Source organism: Mauremys mutica, chromosome 5 (assembly GCF_020497125.1).
Source record: "Mauremys mutica isolate MM-2020 ecotype Southern chromosome 5, ASM2049712v1, whole genome shotgun sequence".
NCBI classification, from domain to species: Eukaryota; Metazoa; Chordata; order Testudines; family Geoemydidae; genus Mauremys; species Mauremys mutica.
Genome location: NC_059076.1, coordinates 25,122,504 through 25,145,643, shown reverse-complemented (window position 1 = coordinate 25,145,643; position 23,140 = coordinate 25,122,504). Strand labels below are relative to the sequence as shown.

General features: G+C 44.0%; 1 protein-coding gene across 2 annotated transcripts in view; it reads right to left on the bottom strand.

Annotated features, from left to right (window-relative positions):
* Positions 1 to 23,140, bottom strand: part of HERC3 (HECT and RLD domain containing E3 ubiquitin protein ligase 3) — a 100,244-nt gene that overhangs the window by 37,647 nt on the left and 39,457 nt on the right. The window contains exons 3-13 of one of the 2 annotated variants that reach the window (XM_045019364.1): positions 21,116 to 21,275; positions 18,599 to 18,675; positions 17,511 to 17,732; positions 15,230 to 15,321; positions 14,879 to 15,009; positions 13,107 to 13,267; positions 9,671 to 9,747; positions 8,846 to 8,970; positions 7,895 to 7,957; positions 4,752 to 4,863; positions 1,520 to 1,709 (exon numbers count right to left, since the gene is read on the bottom strand). In XM_045019364.1, the coding sequence (XP_044875299.1) occupies positions 1,520 to 1,709; positions 4,752 to 4,863; positions 7,895 to 7,957; positions 8,846 to 8,970; positions 9,671 to 9,747; positions 13,107 to 13,267; positions 14,879 to 15,009; positions 15,230 to 15,321; positions 17,511 to 17,732; positions 18,599 to 18,675; positions 21,116 to 21,275 (1,410 nt within the window). The remainder of the gene's footprint in view (positions 1 to 1,519; positions 1,710 to 4,751; positions 4,864 to 7,894; positions 7,958 to 8,845; positions 8,971 to 9,670; positions 9,748 to 13,106; positions 13,268 to 14,878; positions 15,010 to 15,229; positions 15,322 to 17,510; positions 17,733 to 18,598; positions 18,676 to 21,115; positions 21,276 to 23,140) is intronic. The other variant, XM_045019365.1, reaches the window with a different exon arrangement.

Genomic DNA, 23,140 nt, shown 5'->3' with positions numbered 1-23,140 from the left:
AAGCAGAGCGGTGCTGGGGAAGGGCAGGCAGAGCTGGGGAGTTCTGGCCAGGCGAGTCCCCAGGCTAAGGCCAGGCAAAAAGGGCCTGTGGGGGCAGCCAGGCCAGGAAAAGGCAGTAGGTCCAAACCCCCTTGCCAATGATGAGCGGCCATTTCAGTTTGCCCCTGAGCAAAGGGGCTAGATGAAGACTGGCAGTGGGTCACTGAGGCAAGGAGGGCTTAGGGGTTTGGGGGGGGGTCCCCCCAACCAGCAGGAGATGCCGTGGCAGTGAGTGCCTGCCAAGCTACACCCAATGACTGCCAATAAGCTAACCCCCTTCCAGAGGCTGTTCTAGACCACAGAGGGGCTGTTCCACGACCTGTCCAAACCCTCTTCTCCTACGAGACAGCATAAGTGTCACGCCCATGAGTGAATCTCTGGGTACTGGGAGACGCCGACGGCAGAATTTAGGAGCCACAATAACTCCCATGTGCCATTTCCATCTTTAAACAATACACTCCTACCCCCCCCCCCGCAATTACGCACAGTGATCTAGATTCCAGTTCCTTCCCAAGAGGCTTACGGGGAGAAAGCAGGAGTCAGCCCTAGGCAGCGGTTTGAACCCAGGACAGCTCAGGGGATCCCTTCCCTCCACCCCTCTTTCCTTTGTTAGCCACGACCAATTAGCTCAGCAGTAATCCCCCTGTTCCCAGCAGTGGTAGAGCCCACATCGATTTTTTGCAGGATTCTGTTACCTTGCTGAGAACCCCATCATGCCTTCTTAAATGAAGGAGAAACGCTTGCCCCTCTGCATCACTCCATTCCCCTGCCTGGCCCCTGTCACTCCATCTGCCTGAGGGTTTTCCCCTCTCTCTCCCCGTGCCCCATGAAAATCCCATCAGTGTTTAAGGTCGGCCCACACCACCTCTTTCGAGGGGGAGATCTTCTCTAGCCAAAGGCAATACCCCCAGCCCAGCCTCTGCTGGGACACTGCCTGTCAGCTTCTAGCACTGCTCTGCTACCAACACTGGACCACGACCCCAAGAACCAGTCTGCCTCTATATTTTGCGAAAAACAAAATAGCATTTAGAATTCAACCACTAGGAACTAGCCACTATCTGGGGATTTACCCCCTGGAGATTTTAATATTTAAAAAAAACTAGAGGCTGGCAGGGAGGAGTATTAGCACCCTGTTCAGTTCTAGACAGTCACAAACACAATAAACTAGGATTTCTATAGAGAGTGTTTCATGGACGAGGGACAGCTGGTGCTAACGTCTCTATGAACAAAGAGAGGAAGGGTCAAGTATTTGAATCTCAAACCAGCCATCAACGGAGCACTGTGAGTGACACTCAGTACCCGCCTAACTCTGCTATCACTGAAGCCAGCAGTAGCTCAACAGGAGAAGAGTTTAGCCAACACGGAGCGCTTTTGAAAGTCCCAAGTCTATGTTTTGTGAATGATCTCCCCCTAGTGCCCCAGACTGATGCTAAAGGCATGACGCAGAACAAGATGCACCCCTACGAAGCTCACCCCTTACCTAATACTTTGCTGGGGTTGGTATCCAGTCGCAGAATGGCCATCGCTAGAGGAAGCGTTAACGTTATGTAATGCTTCGAGTCTTGAAACAGGGGGAATTCAGGGAGAATCAGGTAGATTCTCATTGCCTCAACATCTGGTGGGGAGCTGGACAGCTGGGGAATCAAAAAGCTTTCAAAGCTCTTTAAGATCTGGAGGGAAAAAAAGGACAAGAGAAGTTAACTCAGCCTACATCCCTGAAGAACAAGAGGAGGCTGGCTCAGTGCTCACCTAAGACCACGCTGTGTGTGTCACATGTGCGCATCTGGCACATTTGTCTCATTACCAGCTCTTCTGTACTCTGCTGTGTAAGTGTCAGTACACTTAAGGGTCTAAAGATAACTCACTAAAGCAAGGAAGTACTTTGTGAAGGCTGAAAATCCAGGCTGACATTCCCATTTGTTCTCTCAGCCTGCAGGGTGGACTCTGGGAGTGAAGGGCAGCAGGAGGAAAAAGGTAAAGTGATAGTAATTTAATCCATTGCTTAAGCTTTTGTGCTCTTTAATCTGACACCGATACTAAAAATCCTTATTGCAGACCTGAGTTCCTGTTCTTTCTATTCATTTTTGTTACACTTTATTATTATAGTTTTGGGGGTTTAAGTGAGCAACGTCACACGCCCCTCTCCAAAAAACCCTCCTCCATTTGGCTCTGTTGAAATACAGTATTTGCTAGGTGGCGAGTAGACAGGTGTGTACAGCAATATCCTCTTAAAGCGCATTCATTTTTAACCCACACAAAGACTACAGCATCGCTGTACAGAAACCTAGAGGCCGCAGTGTAATGCAACACCGGAGAACTGTTGTTCCATTTCACCTACTGCATCCAAAAACGCATTAAAAGAACATTGAGGGTGCGGAGTCAAGCTCTCTAGTTAGGAAATGCCCCTCTTCCCCTTGTTGCTACTGCCTCTCCTCTACCCCCTCCTCAGCCTTCTGCTCCTCTCCCTCTGCCCTGCATCTCCTTTCCCTGTTCCTCAACCCTCTGCATTTTGAGTCGGCTCGCAGCATGGTCAGTCACTCCCTGGGGATGGTGCATGTGCAGTCTGGCTGGCACGTAGGAGCTGTGAAAACATCTCTTCGGAGAATGTAGCTGCCCAATTCTAACAAGTCTCTACTGAGCACATGCAAACAGATTTTTTTTCAGGGGCTTAAAATTTGGGTAGATTTTCACCGGGAGGGCAGATGACTCATCTCTGACACCCAACCAACCCCCTTGCCAAATATCAAGTCCTTGCTTCAAAGCATTGAGGTGCTAAAGCTTTTCAATGGAACAGTTGCAAGAATTTTTTTTTTTAACGTGGTCAAAACAATGTATTTTTCCCTAAGCTCAGTCTGAGAAACGGATGAGCAATTCTAGCCGAAACTTTCTCAGAAAAGTCAGCCTGAAGTGGACAGCCAGCCTGGAAAATTTCAGCTTGAGGTTACATTTAGCAATGTTACAAGCAGCTGAAAACAAGGTCTTATAACTGGAAGTGTTGGGCAGCCGTAACGACAGGTGCCGGTACCTGTGCTGCCTATAACAAACGGAGTTTCATTATACGGAATCCATTGTAAATGGGATCCACTCTGCATGCAACAAGGATACAATGAGTCACGTTACCCACAACATTACTATACAATTCAACACACCTAGGTGGTCTCTGCTCTGGGGAAACAGGTTAAAAAAGCAGGTTAATACTGAGGTGCAAGATGACAAAAAATCTAACAGACAAGGCAATTAGCTAATTTAAGACTGCTTTAAATACTTCACGCATATTAAGATCTATTATTCCCTTAACTCTAAAAGCAATTTTTAATTAACATGCATCGCTATTAAATTTAGCTCAGAGAAAAAAATCTCTCTTTAAACAGGCCATTGATAAAGCCCAGAAAATAGGTAATAATGAAAATTAACTTTTACTCTATCATCACTATAATAGCTAGAAGAGTAGTAAATGTCTGTAAAAGCAGCAAAGAGTCCTGTGGCACCTTATAGACTAACAGACGTTTTGGAGCATGAGCTTTCGTGGGTGAATACCCACTTCGTCAGATGCATGCATGTGTTCACCCATGAAAGCTCATGCTCCAAAACGTCTGTTAGTCTATAAGGTGCCACAGGACTCTTTGCTGCTTTTACAGATCCCGACTAACACGGCTACCCCTCTGATAGTAAATGTCTGTGTCCATAAGTGACACAAATGTATTTCGGGGGGGGCTCTGAAAAGGACCATGTCCTACAAGTCTTAGTGAACAAATCCATCCATCATTAACTAACGCTGCACTAGAGAGTATAATTGCCACTACTTTTTAGAAATAAAAGTAAAATGTTCTGGCTTATATTGCCTCTTGCTTACACCAGTGTGAATCAGGAATAGCTGCGCTGAAGTCAATGGAGTCACTGGTGTAAACAAGAGAAAAATTAGGCCCACTATATGTAGCCATATACCTATATCTAAAGGGGTCTCGTTTCCTCCGAAAGCACATACAACTCCATCTCCCATTAACATCAGTGGGAGAACAGACCTCTAAGAAGTGCAGTTACTCTACAACTCCTGAAAATCTGACAAAGTTATAGCAAAATGTTCGTATTTCTCACCAGAGCATCATCAATAGTTATTACAAAGACTGTGGGCCAAATCCTCAGCTGGCGTAAATCAATTTAGGTCCACTGAAGTTGCCACACCAGCTGAAGATCCTACTTTGCATTAACGGCAGAGACCCAGTGTGACAGACTGAATTTTGTAAAGCAATGAGTAGCCAAATACAGACGCATGCAAAACTAAAATTCCGCATCACAAGATGTACTTGTGCAGTTTAATTTCTATGTGACGTTTCATAACGTCTTAGTAAAAGTTTTGTGCAGTAATAAAGTCCTAGTTACACCACTCTATTATTCAGTCTTTCCTAAAACATTCACCGAGATATGAATTTACAGGTGCAAGGGATTAGCAAGCATCTGCTCTGCGTATCACACACACACTTAATTGCAAACACTTTTTAAAAACAATTACAGGGCCAGATTGTCACCTGGCGAAGATCAGTGTAGCTCCATTGAGATTACTAGAGCTAGGCTGATTTACAGTAGTTTAGGACCTAGCCTGTAGCTTTCAATAAAAACTGTCTCACATTTTTAAAATTCACACACACACAGAACACTCTGGCAACACTATGAAACAGTCGTTTTTTTAAAATACTTATACAACACCTTTATACCTGGTCTAACAGGATGGAATGCTGAGAGTTCATTAGCTTCTCAAACAACACTCTGGTGGAATTCAGGTCAATTCCTGGGATTTTGGGGCTGGTTTTAAAATGTTCATCGATCCTAAAACAAAAAACAAGCCCCAGACAGATGTGAGTATAGGAAAGATATAAGATACACAGGCAAAGTGCACCAATGGGGAACGGGTCTATAGACAGAGAGATAACAAGACTTAGAAAAACTGGAATCTTTGGCTAAATACAATAGTGCAAGATAAACTATTCCTTTTATTGTACTCCCTCTGGGTCCTAATCTGGGAACCAGATCCCTGCACTGAGTCCACTGATGTTAGTGGGATTGCATATAGGCCAAAGGGTCTGCCCACACAGATCCAGTTGCGGAACTGGGACCTAAGCTTGAAAAACAGCAGTCCTGCTAGATGTGGAAAAAGTCCCTATGATGGTCCCCTGGGAACTCAAGTTTTTTTTGTTTTGTTTTTTTCCAGGAGAGGGCGGACAAAGATGTTGACTGTGGTTAGGGCCACACAGTAGAACTTGGAATGGTTTTCAAAGGAGATGAGGCTGGGTTTTTCAAAGTAGCCTAAGCAAGCTAAACCCCCAATTCCCATGGGCTAACTCCCTTTGGCCCCTCTGACAACCTCACCCTAAAATCTTCTAGTCCTCCAGCTAATCAAGGACCCAATCAAACCCCCAATACAGTTAAGAGGAGTCTTTCCATGGCCTTCAGCTGGTGTTGGATCAAGCCACAAATCCTTTTCTTTTTCGGCCTGACAGACATCTTTGAATGCAAAAGGCTGCATCTCACTGGAAACTGCCCAAGTTGAAGAGACAGACGTCAAGCTTGCAGAGGACAAGCAGGCTAACGGTTTGACTAGGTCCTGGAGCTTCATGCAATGCACCTGGTGAGTGATCTGACCCTGCATCAGGTTTAATGGTTTGTATCAGATGCCTACAGCACAACTCTACGCAGGTAAAATAGCCTGTACAACTTGCAGATGGCAGTAAAAAGGCAATTTTTACAACTCCACAGATCTCAAGCATCAGCACCCAGTATTTCCCCAGATCACTGTGGGAACCAGCCAGCCTTAACCCTGAACAACGCTAGACGCTCTCAGAAAGGAAAGACACCTATTAAATATGTACTGAATTTGTCAGTTTACTGCTGCAGCCTGTGATAGGATGGCTATTATTAGCATAACAGCGCAGATGACGGGGCTGGAAAGAACTCCCATGAGTCCTATTGTGCAGGGAGGCTCTCGCTGCAATGTGTGGAAGCAGCACACAGGAGCAATGATGACAGTGTGCAAGTCGAGCAGGCATAGTAGGCAAGCAGGGTCTCTCCCCTTTGTCCACGCCCAACGGCGCTACAACTTGACTAAGTTCCAAGATGGACAGCGCATCAGAAGTAATGCTGTAGGGCCTATTTCTCAAGCATATGAAGATTTTTATATTTTTCATATAAAATGACACATTTAAAATACAGTCATGCCCCATATTATGAAGGCTATAAGCAATCACACTCCAGGATTGATGTGCCGCTTGGGCACAGATCACAGCCGTTTCCATCAGCGTTAGTTACTGTTTCAGTGTATGATACCATTAATGGTTTTCCAGTTTTGGAGGGGTATCATGTCAGGGTACCCCAACCACAGCTACACCCAGCTTATCTTCCCCATTCAAATGAGGTTCTAGAGTTAGTAAATAGAAGCATTTAAAGTTTAAAAAATAGAATATTTTAAATAAAAAATGAATTTACACCCAAAGACCCCCAAAATGACTGTAGCCTTCTCAGAGAGCCTGAGCTGAAGGCTTCACACCACTGGAAGATGGGAAGAACAAATGGTGTTTTTCTTTCCTGTCTGAGCTGCTCTTGCCCGGTATAACAAGTCTTCCTTCACCTAATTGCAGGCCATGACTCATCATGTCCCCATAAAAAAAGTCGTCAACGTCATCTTATTTTTATTACCTCCCAACAATTTATAGCCACAGTAGTCACAACCCACACCCTTCCCAACCCACCCTGGTCTTTCCACTGAGCTGTGCGTGTTCACTTCCTTTAGCCTCCTCCCATCGGTCACACCCTCTAATCCAGGGGTCGGCAACCTTTCAGAAATGCTGAGCCGAGTCTTCATTCATTCACTCTGATTTCAGGTTTGGGGTGCCAGTAATACATTTTAATGTTTTTAGAAGGTCTCAGTCTATAATATATAACTAAACTATTGTTGTATGTAAAGTTAATACGGTTTCAAAATGTTTAAGAAGCTTCATTTAAAATTAAATTAAAATGCAGAGCCCTCTAGACCGGTAGCCAGGATCCGGGCAGTGCGAGTGCCACTGAAAATCAGCTTGCGTGCCGCCTTAGGCACCTGTGCCATAGGTTGCCAAGCCCTGCTCTAATCCTTTATCCATCTTTGTCAGCTTTCCTTGAATTATCTCATTTTCTATTGGTCACTTTGATAAAAACGAGAAGCTCAAAACTTTCCAAGGATGACATCATCAAATTGGAATTGCTTCCTCGTTCTTACAGGGCCGCACCTGTACTCACGCCATTCCACCACAAAAGCACATATTTCCCAATAGCAACATGTTGTGAGCTTGGGCCTACTCTGCTATCAGCCCCAAACCTTCTCTGTGTTATTGCACTGAAAGTGGCAGTCTCACCCAGCCCATATACCCACTGTCATTCTCACTTCACTTCACCTCAATAGGCCAACTCTCTCCTTTAGAGTATATTGTTTTGATGACTATTTCCTCAGATAGAAAATAATCATAACTACCCATAGGGTCCCCCCAATGTCTTTAAGTCATTTAAGCAATGTTTAATAAAGCAATTCAAGTCTGGTGAGTTTCACTTTGATCCCTCAACAGAAACAGACACACTGACTAACAACACACGCACAAGTCTTTTTCTTAAGCAATTTGTCTTCCTTTACCAGCAAGTCACAAATCTGCCCCTAAACCTCTTGTCTACATCTATCCAGTCATCACTCTCTGTCCCACTTTTTGGCCTGATCAAAAATTCTTTAGTCTCACAGCCCACTGCAGCAGTGAAGAAAGTAGGTGACTCCTACTTTATCTCTACAGAATAGCAAGCACAAGAAAGCCATGATTCTTGACCCCATTTGGCTACTTACTTCTTCTCCAGGAAGCTTCCATTCCAACAGGCAGCCGACGACAATATCTGCACAACTTCACTGCTTGGAGGGGGAAGACAAAAGGAAACAGGGGTGCTAATATGAACAGATGTCATGCTACATGTCTGCATATCTCACTTGCTCTTTTACCAACAAGTCTAGTTGTTTCCCTTCTATCCCTTGTATGCGAAAGTATTATCATCACCGCCCCTGTATTATAAGTGGGAAGACGGCAGGGCACAGAGGTTTAGAGACTTCCTCAAGGTCACATGACAAGTTTTTGGTAGAGATGGGCTGGCACTACCTCCTTTCACTTACAATGCTTTCCCTAGGGCACCCACATTGGAGAGGGAAGGGATTTTTAAATCAGACTGTTCAAAATTCCTTGCTTCTTTTCGTGAACTCCACTCTTTTGTTAAAAGATTCTTTCTTTAGAATCCAATGCCCCCATCCCTTCAGTTAGGGTCTGAGAAAGCTCTGACACATCTTCCTGGTTTTGCTAGGAAGATCTGACCTGAGATTCCTGATATAAATTATGAATTGGTGCTGGTTTAGACAAAAAGAGAACATCCCAGGTTTCAGAATAAACAGTAACTGAAGTTCAAACATAGTGTGTGTGTGTGATGCATAGAAATTCTGCTGAGACTTGGGTGATGCATCATTTGAGTTCAGCCTTTAGATTTCTATACCACTTTCAAAACAAACTTTGTGCAATAATCAGAGTAGACCATGAGTAGTGAACTGTACCTAAATACGTTTTGTTTGTTTGTTTTTAAAAGGGTTGTATCTGAACAAAGTTTCCTAAAAGCTGAATTCTCACCTACTGGCCTTTCCTTTTGATATGAGCGAGACCCAAACTAGAAAATGCTGCTAAGTTCTAAAGCACAGATGCCAACAAAACAATTAAAGAAAAGCTTGTAAAACAAAAGTGGCTTGTCCAATAACACCTACTTGACGGAATTAGAGCTGTTCCGTTCTAATAGCTTTTGTTTCCAAACGTCTATAGTTTCATCATTTATTAAACAAGTGTAACGTAATTGATTTATGGTCCGGAAATCATCAGCAGGCAAGGAATTCTGTGAGAAGATACAGATCTCAGGATTTAAGGAGAAGACACATAACACGTTTCTTTGGGGTGGATTGATAATAGGGCTGCCGCACCATTTACCATCCCAAAGGCATCTCTCAACCACCTCCAAAGGAGAAGATACTCCCAAACAAAACTAAAAAGGGAAAGAGGGAAAAGAAAAAAATGGAGAATTTGATTTCTGACACCGTGCCAAAGGCCATTTCAAAGTCACCACTGACCAGTACAGATTGGGTGGACTCAAGGGACTGGTTTTATAACAGTGACTGTGTGATTTATTATTTATATAGCCCCAAAAGGGTGCTTGACACTTTAAGGCACCCATCTCTGAGGAAATGAGGGGGAAAAAAGTCACCTAAAGCCTCCCCATCCCCTGCCTATCACCACTGTAGATCTCTATATTTGGTGGTCACAAAACTTCATGATGAGCTTATGTTGGCAGACCATCAGCATGCTCACTGTGTGGCCCTAAGCTCACCAACCACACAGCAGGGACCCCCGTTCTACAACTGACAAATATCCCTCTTTTGAGTTTGCACAGCTGCTAATCAGACAGGCTAACCCTGCTTCCTTTCAGAACTGATGCTACCTATGTGAATTCAACAGCAAAGTAAGAAGAGACACATTTCCCCCCCTCCACACACACAGACACCCTCTTGTAGAGAAGAGACAAAGCATTCTTTGCTTACCTCAGATTTGGAGCAAAGTACAAAAGTCCGGTCTCCTCCACAGAAGATGTGTTTAACAATGTGATATTTAAAGGCATCTATTGAAGAAAGAGTTACAATCGTGCTACAGATCGATCAACACAAGTTTCCTACTTCTTTCAGCTATGGACCTATATTGCCTCAGGCCCTCTGCACCCTCAACTCCGACTGAGGTCAATGGGAGGGAAAGCATTCATCACCTTGTTAGCAGATGCCCTGGGCTTGGCCCTTTAAAATAGAAGGGGGCATAAAGACTCCACTTTCATATCAGAAAAGAAACATCATGACGTGCAAGAAACACTCTTTACAAAAGCAGCAAAGAGTCCGGTGGCACCTTATAGACTAACAGACGTTTTGGAGCATGAGCTTTCATGGGTGAATACCCACTTCGTCAGATGCATGTAGTGGAAATTTCCAGGGGCAGATATATATATATGCAAGCAAGAAGCAGGCTAGAGATAACGAGGTTAGTTCAATCAGGGAGGATGAGGCCCTCTTCTAGCAGCAGAACTAACCTCGTTATCTCTAGCCTGCTTCTTGTTTGCATATATATATCTGCCTCTGGAAATTTCCACTACATGCATCCGATGAAGTGGGTATTCACCCACGAAAGCTCATGCTCCAAAACGTCTGTTAGTCTATAAGGTGCCACAGGACTCTTTGCTGCTTTTAGAGATCTAGACTAACACGGCTACTCCTCTGATACTCTTTACAAACCTCACCTATTTGCAATTAGTCACAATTAAATGCAATTGACCATCCCAACAACGGGGTGGGGTGGGGCGGGGCAGGGAAGGGGGGCTATATAGGAACTTAGGCCCAGATCCTACAACTTGAGTCAGACAGGTGGTCCCTAGCACCTGCACGGAGCCTACTGCAGGATCAGGGCCTATATTTTTGTATCTTTTGCCACTGAAGGCAATGGTTAAAACGCTCCGATTTGAATGGCGCAGGATCAGCAAGTAAGTGACACAATGTACGCATTCCAAAGTGTTTGGCCCTGTTCGCTAGAACTGTCTAACTAATTCTGACAAGAATGATACTGGTATTTAAAACTAGTTGTCTTGGCCAAAGCTGTGACGACTGTCTCAGATCTTGTTATAGCTGTGAATACTCCTAATGTCATGCTGATTTTCACATTTATGAGAATTTCCTATTTATCAAGTGAAGAGCACTCTTTAAACAGTGAGACCTGAAATGTAGGGTTTGGTTCATTTTTTAAAGTCCTTAAAAATGTTTAATATTTTTTTCTGCTCCCTTATTAATATTTACAAAACCTGACTATACAAGACAAACCAGTAAAACTGATTATACACAAAGTGCTGTTTAATGGACAGAGTAATTAAGCTTTAAAACACAGGAAAAAATATAATTGTGTTAACTTATTTTTTAGTTTTTGTAATCCTACATGTTACTTGCAGCTTTAGTCGGTGGTTTTCAGACAGAAATGTGATTTTCAAGTTGATGGCCTCTGTTTAAATAAAATCCTGATACAAATAGCTGAAAACCAGAAATATTAATTGGGATAAAGAAAATCTGGTATTACTTTAATGATAGCAATGAGGGGAATATAAACTTTCATTGTAAGTATTCTGAGATGGCACAGGGCAGGGTCCATTTTAGTTAGGAAAAGTTTTTATACCTAGATTTTTAGAAATCAAATCTGAAATTACATCCAGCTGCTCTTGTACTTAGATTCAAATGTTATGAGCTGACTTCAAAGTTAATTTGTGACCACTTGGATGTCATCACCCCTTTCAGATGAACAGGAGATTCGTTCCAACAGAGGAGCACGCTTGGCCAAATTTATGAACTCAGGCCCTGACCCAAAGGCTACTGAAATCAACGGGAACCTGTCCACTGACTTCAGTGAGCTTTGGATCAGGCTTTACAATGATAAAGATCAATCCCCACCCCATGTTTTACCAACTAAAATTACAGCTACTTTTGAATTTTAAAATAAAAGCTGTCAATTATTTTGTAATATTGTTATAGAGAAAGCCAATATGATGTCTATGGAGAGAAAAGTCCCCATTCCCTAATTACGATGGAATGGTTTCCCAGCAGTCAGCCACTGAACAACTCATCAGTGTTTCACCAGTGGCACAGAGTGGCCCAGTCGAAGGCTCAGCACTGCCATGCAGAAGATGAGAAAGGCACAAATTAATTCCCAGAGTCCTCCCAGTTATGTGGTTTTGTTGTTTGCAGTTTCACTCTAAGGCTATGTCTATTTAAAGTGCAAACTGTCCCTTTTTTGCGCTAAAGCCGTGGGAGCGGTTAATGAATTTTTGCACCAAAACAGGAGCATTCAGCCATGCTAAAGTGCGACAGAATTCCCTATGCTAATGTGAGGAATGTGGATACCGAAGACAGATGGGACACAACTGGAGCCCTATGCACAGCACAGTGTGAAAACACCTTCATGAGAGGCATACAGCTCTTCCCACTGTTCTTTTTGCGCTGTTGTGAAAGTGAAGACACGTTCTACCAGTGTAAACACGTTTTGGCCTCCAGGAGATATTCCATAAGTCCAAAAGTGACCATTCTGGCCAGCATCTCTGCTGCTCTGACGCCAGGTAAACGGACTCTGCCCCTCCCGCTGTAAGCCCCAGGAAGTTTGAAACTCCCTTTCCCTTTGCTTGTAGATGTGGCGGGGAAAGCAGCCAGACAGCAGGGGGGGGTGTAAAAAAAAAGCCACAAAAGAAACAAGGCAGTAATGGGGCTGCTGGGACATGAAGCAGTAGGGTGACCAGATGTCCCGATTTTATAGGGACAGTCCCGATATTTGGGGCTTAGTGTTATATAGGTGCCTATTACCCCCCAGCCCCGTCTCGATTTTTCATACTTGCTGTATGGTCATCCTATGAAGCAGTGCAGCATGGGTGGAAGGGATAGCTCGGTGGTTTGAGCATTGGCCTGCTAAACCCAGGGTTGTGAGTTCAATCCTTGAGGAGGTCACTTAGGGATCTGGGGCAAAATCAGTACTTGGTCCTGCTAGTGAAGGCAGGAGGCTGGACTCGATGACCTTTCAGGGTCCCTTCCAGGTCTATGAGATAGGTATATCGCCATATATAGATGTCATTGTTATAGAGGGACACTGAGCAGGGACCCAGAATGCCTTCCACTCACCCCCTTCCCACAAGACTTATCGAGAGAGCTGCACTGTGGGATAGCTGCTCTCTTCTGCGATGGAAGTGCTGCTAGTGTAAACACTCTCTGACACCTGAGGAATTAAGCAAGTACACAAACCAGCACTTTACTTTCACTGGTTCCCTATCACCAGTGAAACTTACAGCGCAAAAACTCTGCAAGTGTAGACATACCCTTAGTCAAATGCAAAATGTCTTTAGCTCATTTCAGCCTGTGCTTGTCTCTTTGCGATGCTACTCTGTATCACACACACAAACAGAACACTTACCAGCTCTACCTGCGAGCTGACCATTGTGAGCCACCCAGTGACCTTTCACTGGAGATGGGCATTTAACGTTGCATATGTGTCCAGTTCCCAGCTGGCCTTTTGTTCCGCAGCCGAATGCATAGATCAGTCCTGAAGAAGGCACAAGGGCTAGAGTGTGCTGTCTGCAATGAAGACAGTTGCAATGTTTGTGCCAAGTTTAAATAATATTTTTTTCAAAAGCAGACTAAAAACTAGCTATGAAAACTATGGGCCAGCACTTCAGCTGGAGTAAATCAGCACAGCTCCATTTACATCAATAGCAGATTGCTGATTTGCACCAAAACAGGAGCATTCAGCCATGATAAAGTGCGACAGAATTCCCTATGCGGATACCTAAGACAGGTGGGACACAACTGGAGCCCTATGCACAGCACAGTGTGAAAACACACTCAACCTTTCTCCTAAACACACCTGGGTTCATTCCTCAAATGTAATGAGTTTGCTGGTGTTGGCCTCGTCATTGGCAAAGGTCTGCCACATCACAAGGCTACTACAGAATGTAGCATTGCTAACTTTCTCTCTCTCAGCAAGGCTGGAAATAATTAGGGTGAGGAGAGTGCAGCTAGAGACTCCGACTTTGAGGCCAGATGGGACCATCATGATCATCTAGTCTGACCTGCACATTGCAGGCCAACCAACCTCACTAACCCACTCCACAATAGGGCCATAACTTCTGGCTGAGTTACTGAAGTCCTCAAATCTTGATTTAAAGACTTCAAGTTACAGAGAATCCACCATGTACTCTGGTTCAAACCAGCAAGTGACCTGTGGGCCGCCCCCTGCAGTGGAAGATGAAAAACCACAAGGTCTCTGCCAATTTGACCTGTCAAAAATTCCTTCCTGACCCCAAATATGGTGATCAGTTAAATCCTGAGCATGTGGGCAAGACCCACCAGCCAGACACCTGGGAAAGTATTCTCTGTAGTAACTCAGAGCGCTCCCCTTCTAGTGTCCCATCTGTGGCCATTGGCGGATGGGTCATATGCCATTGTAGGCGATCTCATTTCACCATCTCTTCCATAAACTCATCAAGCTCAGTCTTAAAGCCAGTTAGGTTTTTTTGCCTCCACTGCTCCCCTTGGAAGGCTGTTCCAGACCTTCACTCTTCTGATGGCTAGAAACCTTCATCTAAAGTCAAGCCTAAACATATTGATGGCCAGTTTGTTCTTTTACCAATATTGGCCCTTAAATAACTCCTCTATCTTCCTGGTGTTTACCTCCCCACCCCGATGTTTTTATAGACTGCAATCATACCTCCCCTCAGCCTCAGTTTTTTAGGCTAAACAAGCCAACCTCTTTACGTCTCCTCTCATAAGACAGGTTCTCTGTTCTTCTGATCATCCTAGTAGCCCTTCTCTGCACCTGTTCCAGTTTGAATTTCTCTTTCTTAAACATGGAAGACCAGGGTTCCACACAGTATTCCAGATGAGGTCTCACCAGTGCCTCGTATAATGGTAATAACGCTTTAGGATCCAGTTGGGCTGTTTTTGTATAGGGGGATCTTACACAGCACCAGGCCATAGTATGATTAACAGCCCAAATCAGAACCAATCTCATTTACAGAGAACATTAAAATTCAGACATACAAGAAGCTATAACCTAGTGACCTGTAAGTGTGGTCTACAAGGCAGAGAGGTATCTAACCCCTCCATTTGCACCTGAAAAAATACAAGGGCAGTCATCTGGGCTATCCTCCACAAGATAGGAGTCATCCATTCCACACAGTCACTCACCTGCCACAAGCGATCTGGGACACTTCGCTGCCCATTAGCTCCAGAACCCTCCGGGGGTTAACCTCATCATTCATGGAATCGTGGCCAAGCTGCCCACAGGAACCAGCACCAAACGTGAACACGCCTCCACTCTGTTAGCAGAAGAGTAGAGGAAGGGTTGTTTGGTGATTAATCTTAGAGTAAAGTAAAACAAGATTTCGTACTTAAAGACAATCATGCTGGGGCCAGGAGAGAGAAGAGAGGTGCAAAAAGCCACATGGTTCTTTCGTGATATCACCCAGAAAGCTAAACTAAGCAAACCCAGTAAGTAAGAAACTAGTAAGGAATTCCTGGATTGATTGGTGCCTTTACCTTTGTCAGAACGGCTGTATGTTCTTCTCCACAGCTGATATAGACAACCTTCTGAGTCCGTAAGAGCTTCACGTGGCAAGGGGACTCTCGGTCTGCATTAGAGACAATGGGAGCAAAGGAGGCAATTCATCGATAAGGTGCTGAAGTACTTGAAAAACTCTCGCAGCCTGATTTTCAGAGGCGATGAGCACTCACAACTCTGACATCAGCAGGAGCTGCAGGTGCTTAGCAACTCTGAAAAAAATCAGACTCTTAAGTGTTTAAATAGCATTTTCCATCTCCAAAGCTTAAGAGCCCTAACTGGAGCCACAGGAGGATCCAGCCATAGTAAGCAGATGAGCAGCTAGGTAATATATTGCCAGAAGACCATGTGAGACAGAGTTAAGTTCTGCAGAGCTGGGAAATCCTCAAGGATAACACTGCAGGGGACACAACGGTTAATTCTTAAATGAGTCATTTACATGAGAGAAAAGTTTTAGATCTTATAAAAAAACACACATGAAACGCCCCCGACACACCTTTTAAAAATGTGTTCTGCCATTCCTCAAAAGAACAAAAATAAAGGAGATACCCTAAAGCATTAATCACACACCACTATTGTTGAGAGAGAAACTTAATAGCTACAGAAGGCAAGCTCTGTGACTGTCTTTTAGCGCAATGGAATGCTCTAGGAACCCTGCTCCATGGGGTTCCTAGGAACAAGAATGGCCGTACTGGGTCATATCAAAGGTCCATCCAGCCCAGTATCCTGTCTACTGACAGTGGCCAATGCCAGGTGCCCCAGAGGGAGTGAACCTAACAGGTAATGATCAAGTGATCTCTCTCCTGCCATCCATCTCCACCCTCTGACAAATAGAGGCTAGGGACACCATTCCTTACCCATCCTGGCTAATAGCCATTCATGGACTTAACCTCCATGAGGAGCTACCACAATGCTAATAAATAATAATATGGAATGGAGCAGTGGCTCTCAAACTTTTTTACTGGGGACCCCTTTCACATTGCAAGCCTCTGAGTGTGATCCCCCTAATAAATTAAACATGCTGTTTAATATATTTAACACCATTATAAATGCTGGAGACATGCGGGGTTTGGGGTGGAGGTTGACAGCTAGCGACCCCCCATGTAATGACCTCGTGACCCCTTGAGGGATCCCGACCCCCCAGTTTGAGAACCCCTGGAATGGAGGATTGACCTGCCTAGACACTGCAGCAATTCCCCAGCACTGATGAGACTGCGCGCATATGGCATTGTGCAGGTTAAAGTCATACCTTCAACATTCTTTGCACATTTTCTGTGTAATTTTAAAATACAGGTTTGTATTAGTTAGGTGAGCTGCTAAAAGCTGCAACTTCCACTTACATGTATGTGAAATGTGGAGCAAATTCATGGCTTTATTTTGCAACATATATAAATATTATGCATAGATCATATTTTGCAATCTACATTATGAAAATGCAGCATATTATAAAAGGCTGTATGTACTGTATATACACACACTTACATACATGGCAAAACAGAATCATCATTAACTTACCTGCATTGCACAATCAATAGCCTACCTAGTAGTTAAAACATGTATTTAAAGCCACTCAGAAAACATTTAAAGAATGCTGACAGGCTCATCTGCACCTGCAGAAAAACCCCTCTGATATATACACCATACTGAAAATATGTTAACAACAATACCAAGGTGTTCGAGGCTAGGATGGACATGACATTTGCTTTTCTGAAACTTATCCATGCTGCAGACTGTTTGGAGACCAGGCTACACGCAACTTTGGCTAGCATGGCTGTCAGGGGAAAAAAAGAGTCATTGCCCACATGCCACCAATAAACAATTTTACAATACTGTGATAATGTCTATTGCTAATCATTGCAGATTGTATACCTGCTGGCTGCTAGCTTCAACCAACCTAGGGCCGTGATCCTGCAGGCTGTTCCACATGGGTGGATCTCAGCTCCTCCGTGGAGCCCATTGACTTCCACAGGAGTTACATATGCTCAGTGCCACTGCAAAAACAATCAGACCACTGATTTAGGTGTCAAAATACAGGCACCCAGAAATGTTTGGCCACTCTCTTTTTGACCTTGCTAATTCCTATTTACATCTGCAGAGAGTTTCCTTCCACTGATGGTATAAAAGGCTCATGGACCCTTAGGGAGGAATCACGTTTCCGTGCTCTCCTCTATAAGCCACTTGGTAGAATGATGGATTATTACAAAAAGCAAAGCCATGCTCAGCAATCAGCTCATCCTTCGTTGTTAAGTGTTCCAATACCTTGCTCGTCACTTAAGCCCAGCTGTCCTGAGTTGTTCCTCCCCCAGCCAAACACAGCTCCGGAGAGAGACAGGGCAAAGCTGTGAGCTCCGCCGGCAGCAACCTGAGCCAAGGGGATCCCATCGAGAGATGTGATGCGCTGCGGGCTGGTTTGAGAGGGGCATTCTTTACCCAGACCCAGCTGGCCATAGTTGTTCTGTCCCCATGTGAAGAACTGGCCGTCTGAAATGAAGACAGACAACTGAAGTTAGTAAGTAAAATCTGCCCAACATCAAAACAAATCTGATAAGCCTGAATAAGAAACACTGCTTTGGGCTTCAGTGCTACTGAAGGCAGGAGTGGTGACGAAGACGCTACTGGCTACAAAAATGTGCACTATGGAGCTACCAGGTAAAATAATAAATAAAGTGTGTGATTGAATTAGGAGATTCAGCAGATATTATGGTAAAACAGACAGCAGACTGACAGAGCGGAAAACTACCATGGCTTACACGCCGCTAAATAGAAAAAGACACATGTTCTGCATGCTGAAGAGAAGCACCCAGGAATGCTTTTCCCAATGTCACAACGACTGTAATCGTGAACTTTTTTTTTTTTTTACACAGAGACTGAAAGACTTAAAAAAAAATTCCAGCTAATAATAATAATTGTAGATATACCAATCTCCTAGAACTGGAAGGGATCTCAAAAGGTCATCAAGTCCAGCCCCCTGCCTTCACTAGCAGGACCAAGTACTGATTTTTGCCCCAGATCCCACTCAAGGATTGAACTCACAACCCTGGGTTTAGCAGGCCAATGGTCAAACGACTGAGCTATCCCTCCCACTCAGCTGCCCTACAACGGTTAGGCAGCTGGTGTGCTGAGACCATCACTTTTCTTTCTGACCAGAATTCTCTCCTCATGTCCTTGGGCTCCCTCCACCCGCTTGTGGTCTCCAGCGGTTTTCTGCAGTTCATTGCAAGCTCCTTGCGCAGCGCTGTCTCTGTGTTATGTGAGCACACGGAGCATAACACCACGGGGCCCTGGCCTCTAAGCACGACCACAATGCAAATATTATCATTAACAACACAGACTGAATGTGACAGTACCTGCCGCGAGAGCTAGGCAATGCCAATTGCCACAGGAAACCTGCAGTATCGTCTGTTGGTTCAGTTTCTTTATTAACCTAAAGAGGAAAGGTTATTTTAAAAAGTAACCACGCGCACACACACATACACACAATACTATTAGACAGAACAAGGAGTAAGGGTCTCAAGAGACAGAGGGGGAGGTTTAGATTGGATATTAAGAAAAACTTTTTCACTAGGAGGGTGGTGAAGCACTGGAATGGGTTACCTAGGGAGGTGGTGGAATCTCCTTCCCTAGAGGTTTTTAAGGCCCGGCTTGACAAAGCCCTGGCTGGGATGATTTAGTTGGGAATTGGTTCTGCTTTGAGCAGGGGGTTGGACTAGATGACCTCCTGAGGTCCCTTCCAACTCTGATATTCTTTTATTCTATTATTGGAGTCCATCACATCTTGCCAGCGCACGTGCTCATTCTAACCCAAAACCAATATTTTCCCTGCAACATGTTTCCCCTACAGCGATATATAGTTCTAATTTTGAGATTACAGTTACACCCATTCGGGATACAAAGCAGTGGAGCGGCTAAAAACATCCCTGGACAGTAGAGTAACACCACAGACTTCAACTAGCTTTAATAGAGCCAAGCTAACTTTTTCAGTACAGCTGAGCTCTATCATTTGTAGATTACTTAGAACAGCTGGGTCGCAGTGTCTATAGTGCTAGCCTCTGTCAAGCAACTGGTGTTTGCCAGTGTCAATGGGTGGGATGTGCAGTTTCTTTCTGTTTACTAGCTTAAGGTCTTGCATGGAGAATGGCATAAGGCTCATAAGGTGCAGTTATTTCTTTGAAACACTCAGAAAATGGCACTGAGGGGGTTTCCATTTTTGCTTCCATGATTTTTGTATAACTCTGCTCAATTTACAAGAGATGTTTTCCTAGCAGCCAGTACCATAGAGTCAACCTGACATCTGCGAGCCAAGCTGGATTCCTTCAGATCAGGCATCATCAAGATTCTGAAACTGGAACTTCATTAACAGTTTTGCTCATGATGCACAACCTAGAAGAGCTTTCAAGGTTCCTCTTCCATCTCTGTATTGGCTCTGCCAGGCTTCCAGGAACAAGTAACAGAGAAAGCATATATCTGCCCCTAAAGTAAGGCGTTCTGACTCAGTAGATACAGGGACTAGGTAGCTGGATTAAGGTGATGTTTTTCATCATTTTTCAGATGATACCAAGCTTATTATGCTTTTTAAGACTTTCAGCACTTTGAAATGATAGGAACCAATCAGATTAAACAAATGTAAAAAATGTCAGCACTATCTAAAGATTTCTGAGTAATATTAACTACAGTGCTGATATGGGCAGTTTCATAGTTCCTTAATGAACTGTGATGTGCCATAAACTCAACTAAGTAAAATGAGTGACTAGGCAACGCTGCATAAGGTTTTCAAAATCACAGTGCTCCTTCATACATCCAAGTTTAGTTCTCTAGTCTTGAAAGACAGATCCCATAGCACAAGACTTTTTAGGGAGTAAAAGGGTGGTTGGGTGCCAATCAGCATTTTCATTGCATCCCAACTCCTCCCCACGTCTCATACAAAGTTCTAAAATATTATGGCATCAGAAAAAAAAGTACCTGCTAATTTACGCCCCATTTTTCCTCCTGAGAAACCAGAGTGCAAGGTCCATTTCGTCTGTGATAGCGTAGTATAATGCATCGAATTGTGCAGCAGAACTTAACAAAAACTCATCTCTGGACCAAAAGGGATGAATGACTTGCAAGGTCCTTTGCTTGTAGTTTTTATTTTGTTTAAAATTTCCCAGGAATTGATTGGTGTATATTACAAAAAATTAAAAGTGAAAAATCAGTGCAAAAAATTAACTTCTGTTTTCAGGGTCAAAATCAGGGTTACTAGGGAAGGATGAGAGGACAGAAAAAAAGGCAATAGAGAAAGTAGGAAGAATATTCCTCACCCAGAAGGAGAGATGGTGACTCAGTAACCTGGGCGGCCCATGTTACTGAGTCGCTATCTCTCCTACTGGAGAAAGCAACTGGGTCCAGGGAGTTCTGGCCCTTCTTTTATGAGTACTTGAGCACACGTGTATACATGTGCATGCGTATCTTCCACTACATTGCCTCACTCTGACAGTCTTGCATTTACACTTAGACTAAACCGTAATTAACATAAATAATGTAATGGATTGGATTTTCTTAACTTAATCCACATTTTCATGTACCTGAGTGGTCCAAAATTAATTTGGGGCGGGGGGTGGGTGGAAAGAAGAGAAGAAATCAGTGGAAACCAAATAGCTTTTGCAAAACCTGAGATTTTTTCCAGTAAAAACCAAAACCAAAGGGCTTCGATGACTTGATAACCAGAATAGGGATGGGGAGAAAAGTCCTGCCTTTACTACTCTTAAAACAAGGAGGGCCACTGAAGTTCATGAAAAGACTCACACAGGCCCAGGAAAAAGAACTAGAAGATCTAACTTTATACATTGCATGTGAAAACTTTAGCATTTGGTTCCTGTAAACTTTACCTTGGTACTGCCACAGAATCTTCTCTAGTCGTGATCCCGAGCTGTCCATCACTACCTGCACCCCAGGCAAAGAGCTGGCCGTGCTCACTGAGTGCCACACTGTGAGACTCCCCGCAGGCAACATGGACTATGTGCTGATCTGCCAATGCTCCAATTTGCTCTGAGGAAGACAAGAAACCCCCTAAGCAACAGGGCAGCTCTCATATTTCTGCATGGACATTACAGCCCTGTACATACACCACATATCCTCGGGTATAAAGAAGACATATGTTTGTACAGGACCTAGCACAATGAAATCCCAGGCTTGGTTGGGAAGCCCACTACGCACAAGTCGAATACAAATGATGATACAAAAACTGAATTACCCCTCTGTTTATGGTGATTACCTGCCCCCCATCGCCCATGGTATCGGATCACCTCACAACCGTTAATGTATTTCTCCTGCACTGTTTCACAGTCATGTTGCATCTGTGACCAACACCCACACGGCAGCAGAGAGATGCAAAGTTTCCGAAGAGCTCAGTAACTAGCAGCTTCCGCTGTGGCACGTGTCACCCAATTTTCAGGGGAGCTCAGTACTCAACGTGCTGGGCTCTCTTGAAAGTCTGGCCAAAACTGTGTCTGCTGAGATTTTTGAAAGTCTAGCCTGATGTAGTGTTGTAGTGTGCAAGTAATGTGCATCAAAGCAAGTGTAATTAAGGTACAGGTGCAGGGCATGTTGCAGTTAAGTATTTAGGGAGCTAATAAAGCGAGTTAGTCATGAACTGGACTGTCCCTGCCTGAGGCTAGGTCTACACTGCGGGGGAGGAGGTGTTGACCCAAGATACGCAACTTCAGCTAAGATTTACCTGGCTGTGAGGATGGCGGTGAGTCGACGGCAGAGTGATCAGGGATTGATTTTATCACATCTACACTAGATGTGATAAATCGATCCCCGATAGATCAATCACTACCCGCCGATCTGGCGGGTAATGTAGACGTACCCATCGACTGTCTCACTCAGCTCTCTTGTGAGGAATCAGTGAGTGACCTAGCAGGCCCCTCCAAAACTCCTCACTCCTTCCTTCCCTACTTCACACATCTTCCTAATGTTAGCTCCACTGCTCACCTCTCTTCCCTACTCATCTCCTGGGACAGTACCCAGCTTACCAAAGCTGAGCTGCTAGAATATCACATAGTACCAAGACTGAACCAGGCAGAAATCAATCAGCCCAATTAAATTACTACAAATTATAACACTCTCTCATGTCTGCATTAAACAGTGAGTACATCAAGAGATTTTACAGAGGAGTAAAAGTCAGTCACTCTGCCATAAGAATATTGTCTGCAATTAATTTTTCACTACTAAGTCACTCTATGTATCTGAAATAGCTTTAATGTTATTGTAGCATCAGCGATCAAGGCACTTTCATTACAAGGGTGTTTTTTTAAGTGCTTACTTAACTAAATGAAAATTCCTGTCTTGCAATAAGCTGGCACATGTTTGGTAGCAAAACTTTCCCACCAAATCAAAATGATTTTTAATTAGACAAAAATTAAATACAGATGGAGGTTTCAGACTGGACCAAAAAAGCTTTGCTCTGTCACATGCAAGCAAAGGATTCATTTTCATAAGAAAACCAGGTTGCCTATAGCAGGAGAGGGAAGGGAGGGGAGATTACATTCTATGAAAATAGTGATCGGTGCTTAGTAACTTAGTTTCTGTAACTTTTTCTACCTAATTTAAGATTTTCACCTTCTCTCATAACAGTAAGGGTGGACACATGTAGCTCAGGACTCAGTTGTCAAGAGCAGCCATGTAAGTTACACACACGAGACCAAGGTTTGGGCCGTTCCGTGCCCAACTGCAGCACTCTGTGGCCTGTTCTGTGCTATTTGCCTTCCAAGGGTAGCAGTGGGGGCAAAAGACATATCTGGCTTCAAGACTAAGCTTGATACGTTTATAGAGGGGATGGTATAATGGGACAGCCTAATTTGGGTAATTAATTCGTCTTTGACTACTAGCGGTAAATATGTCCAATGCCC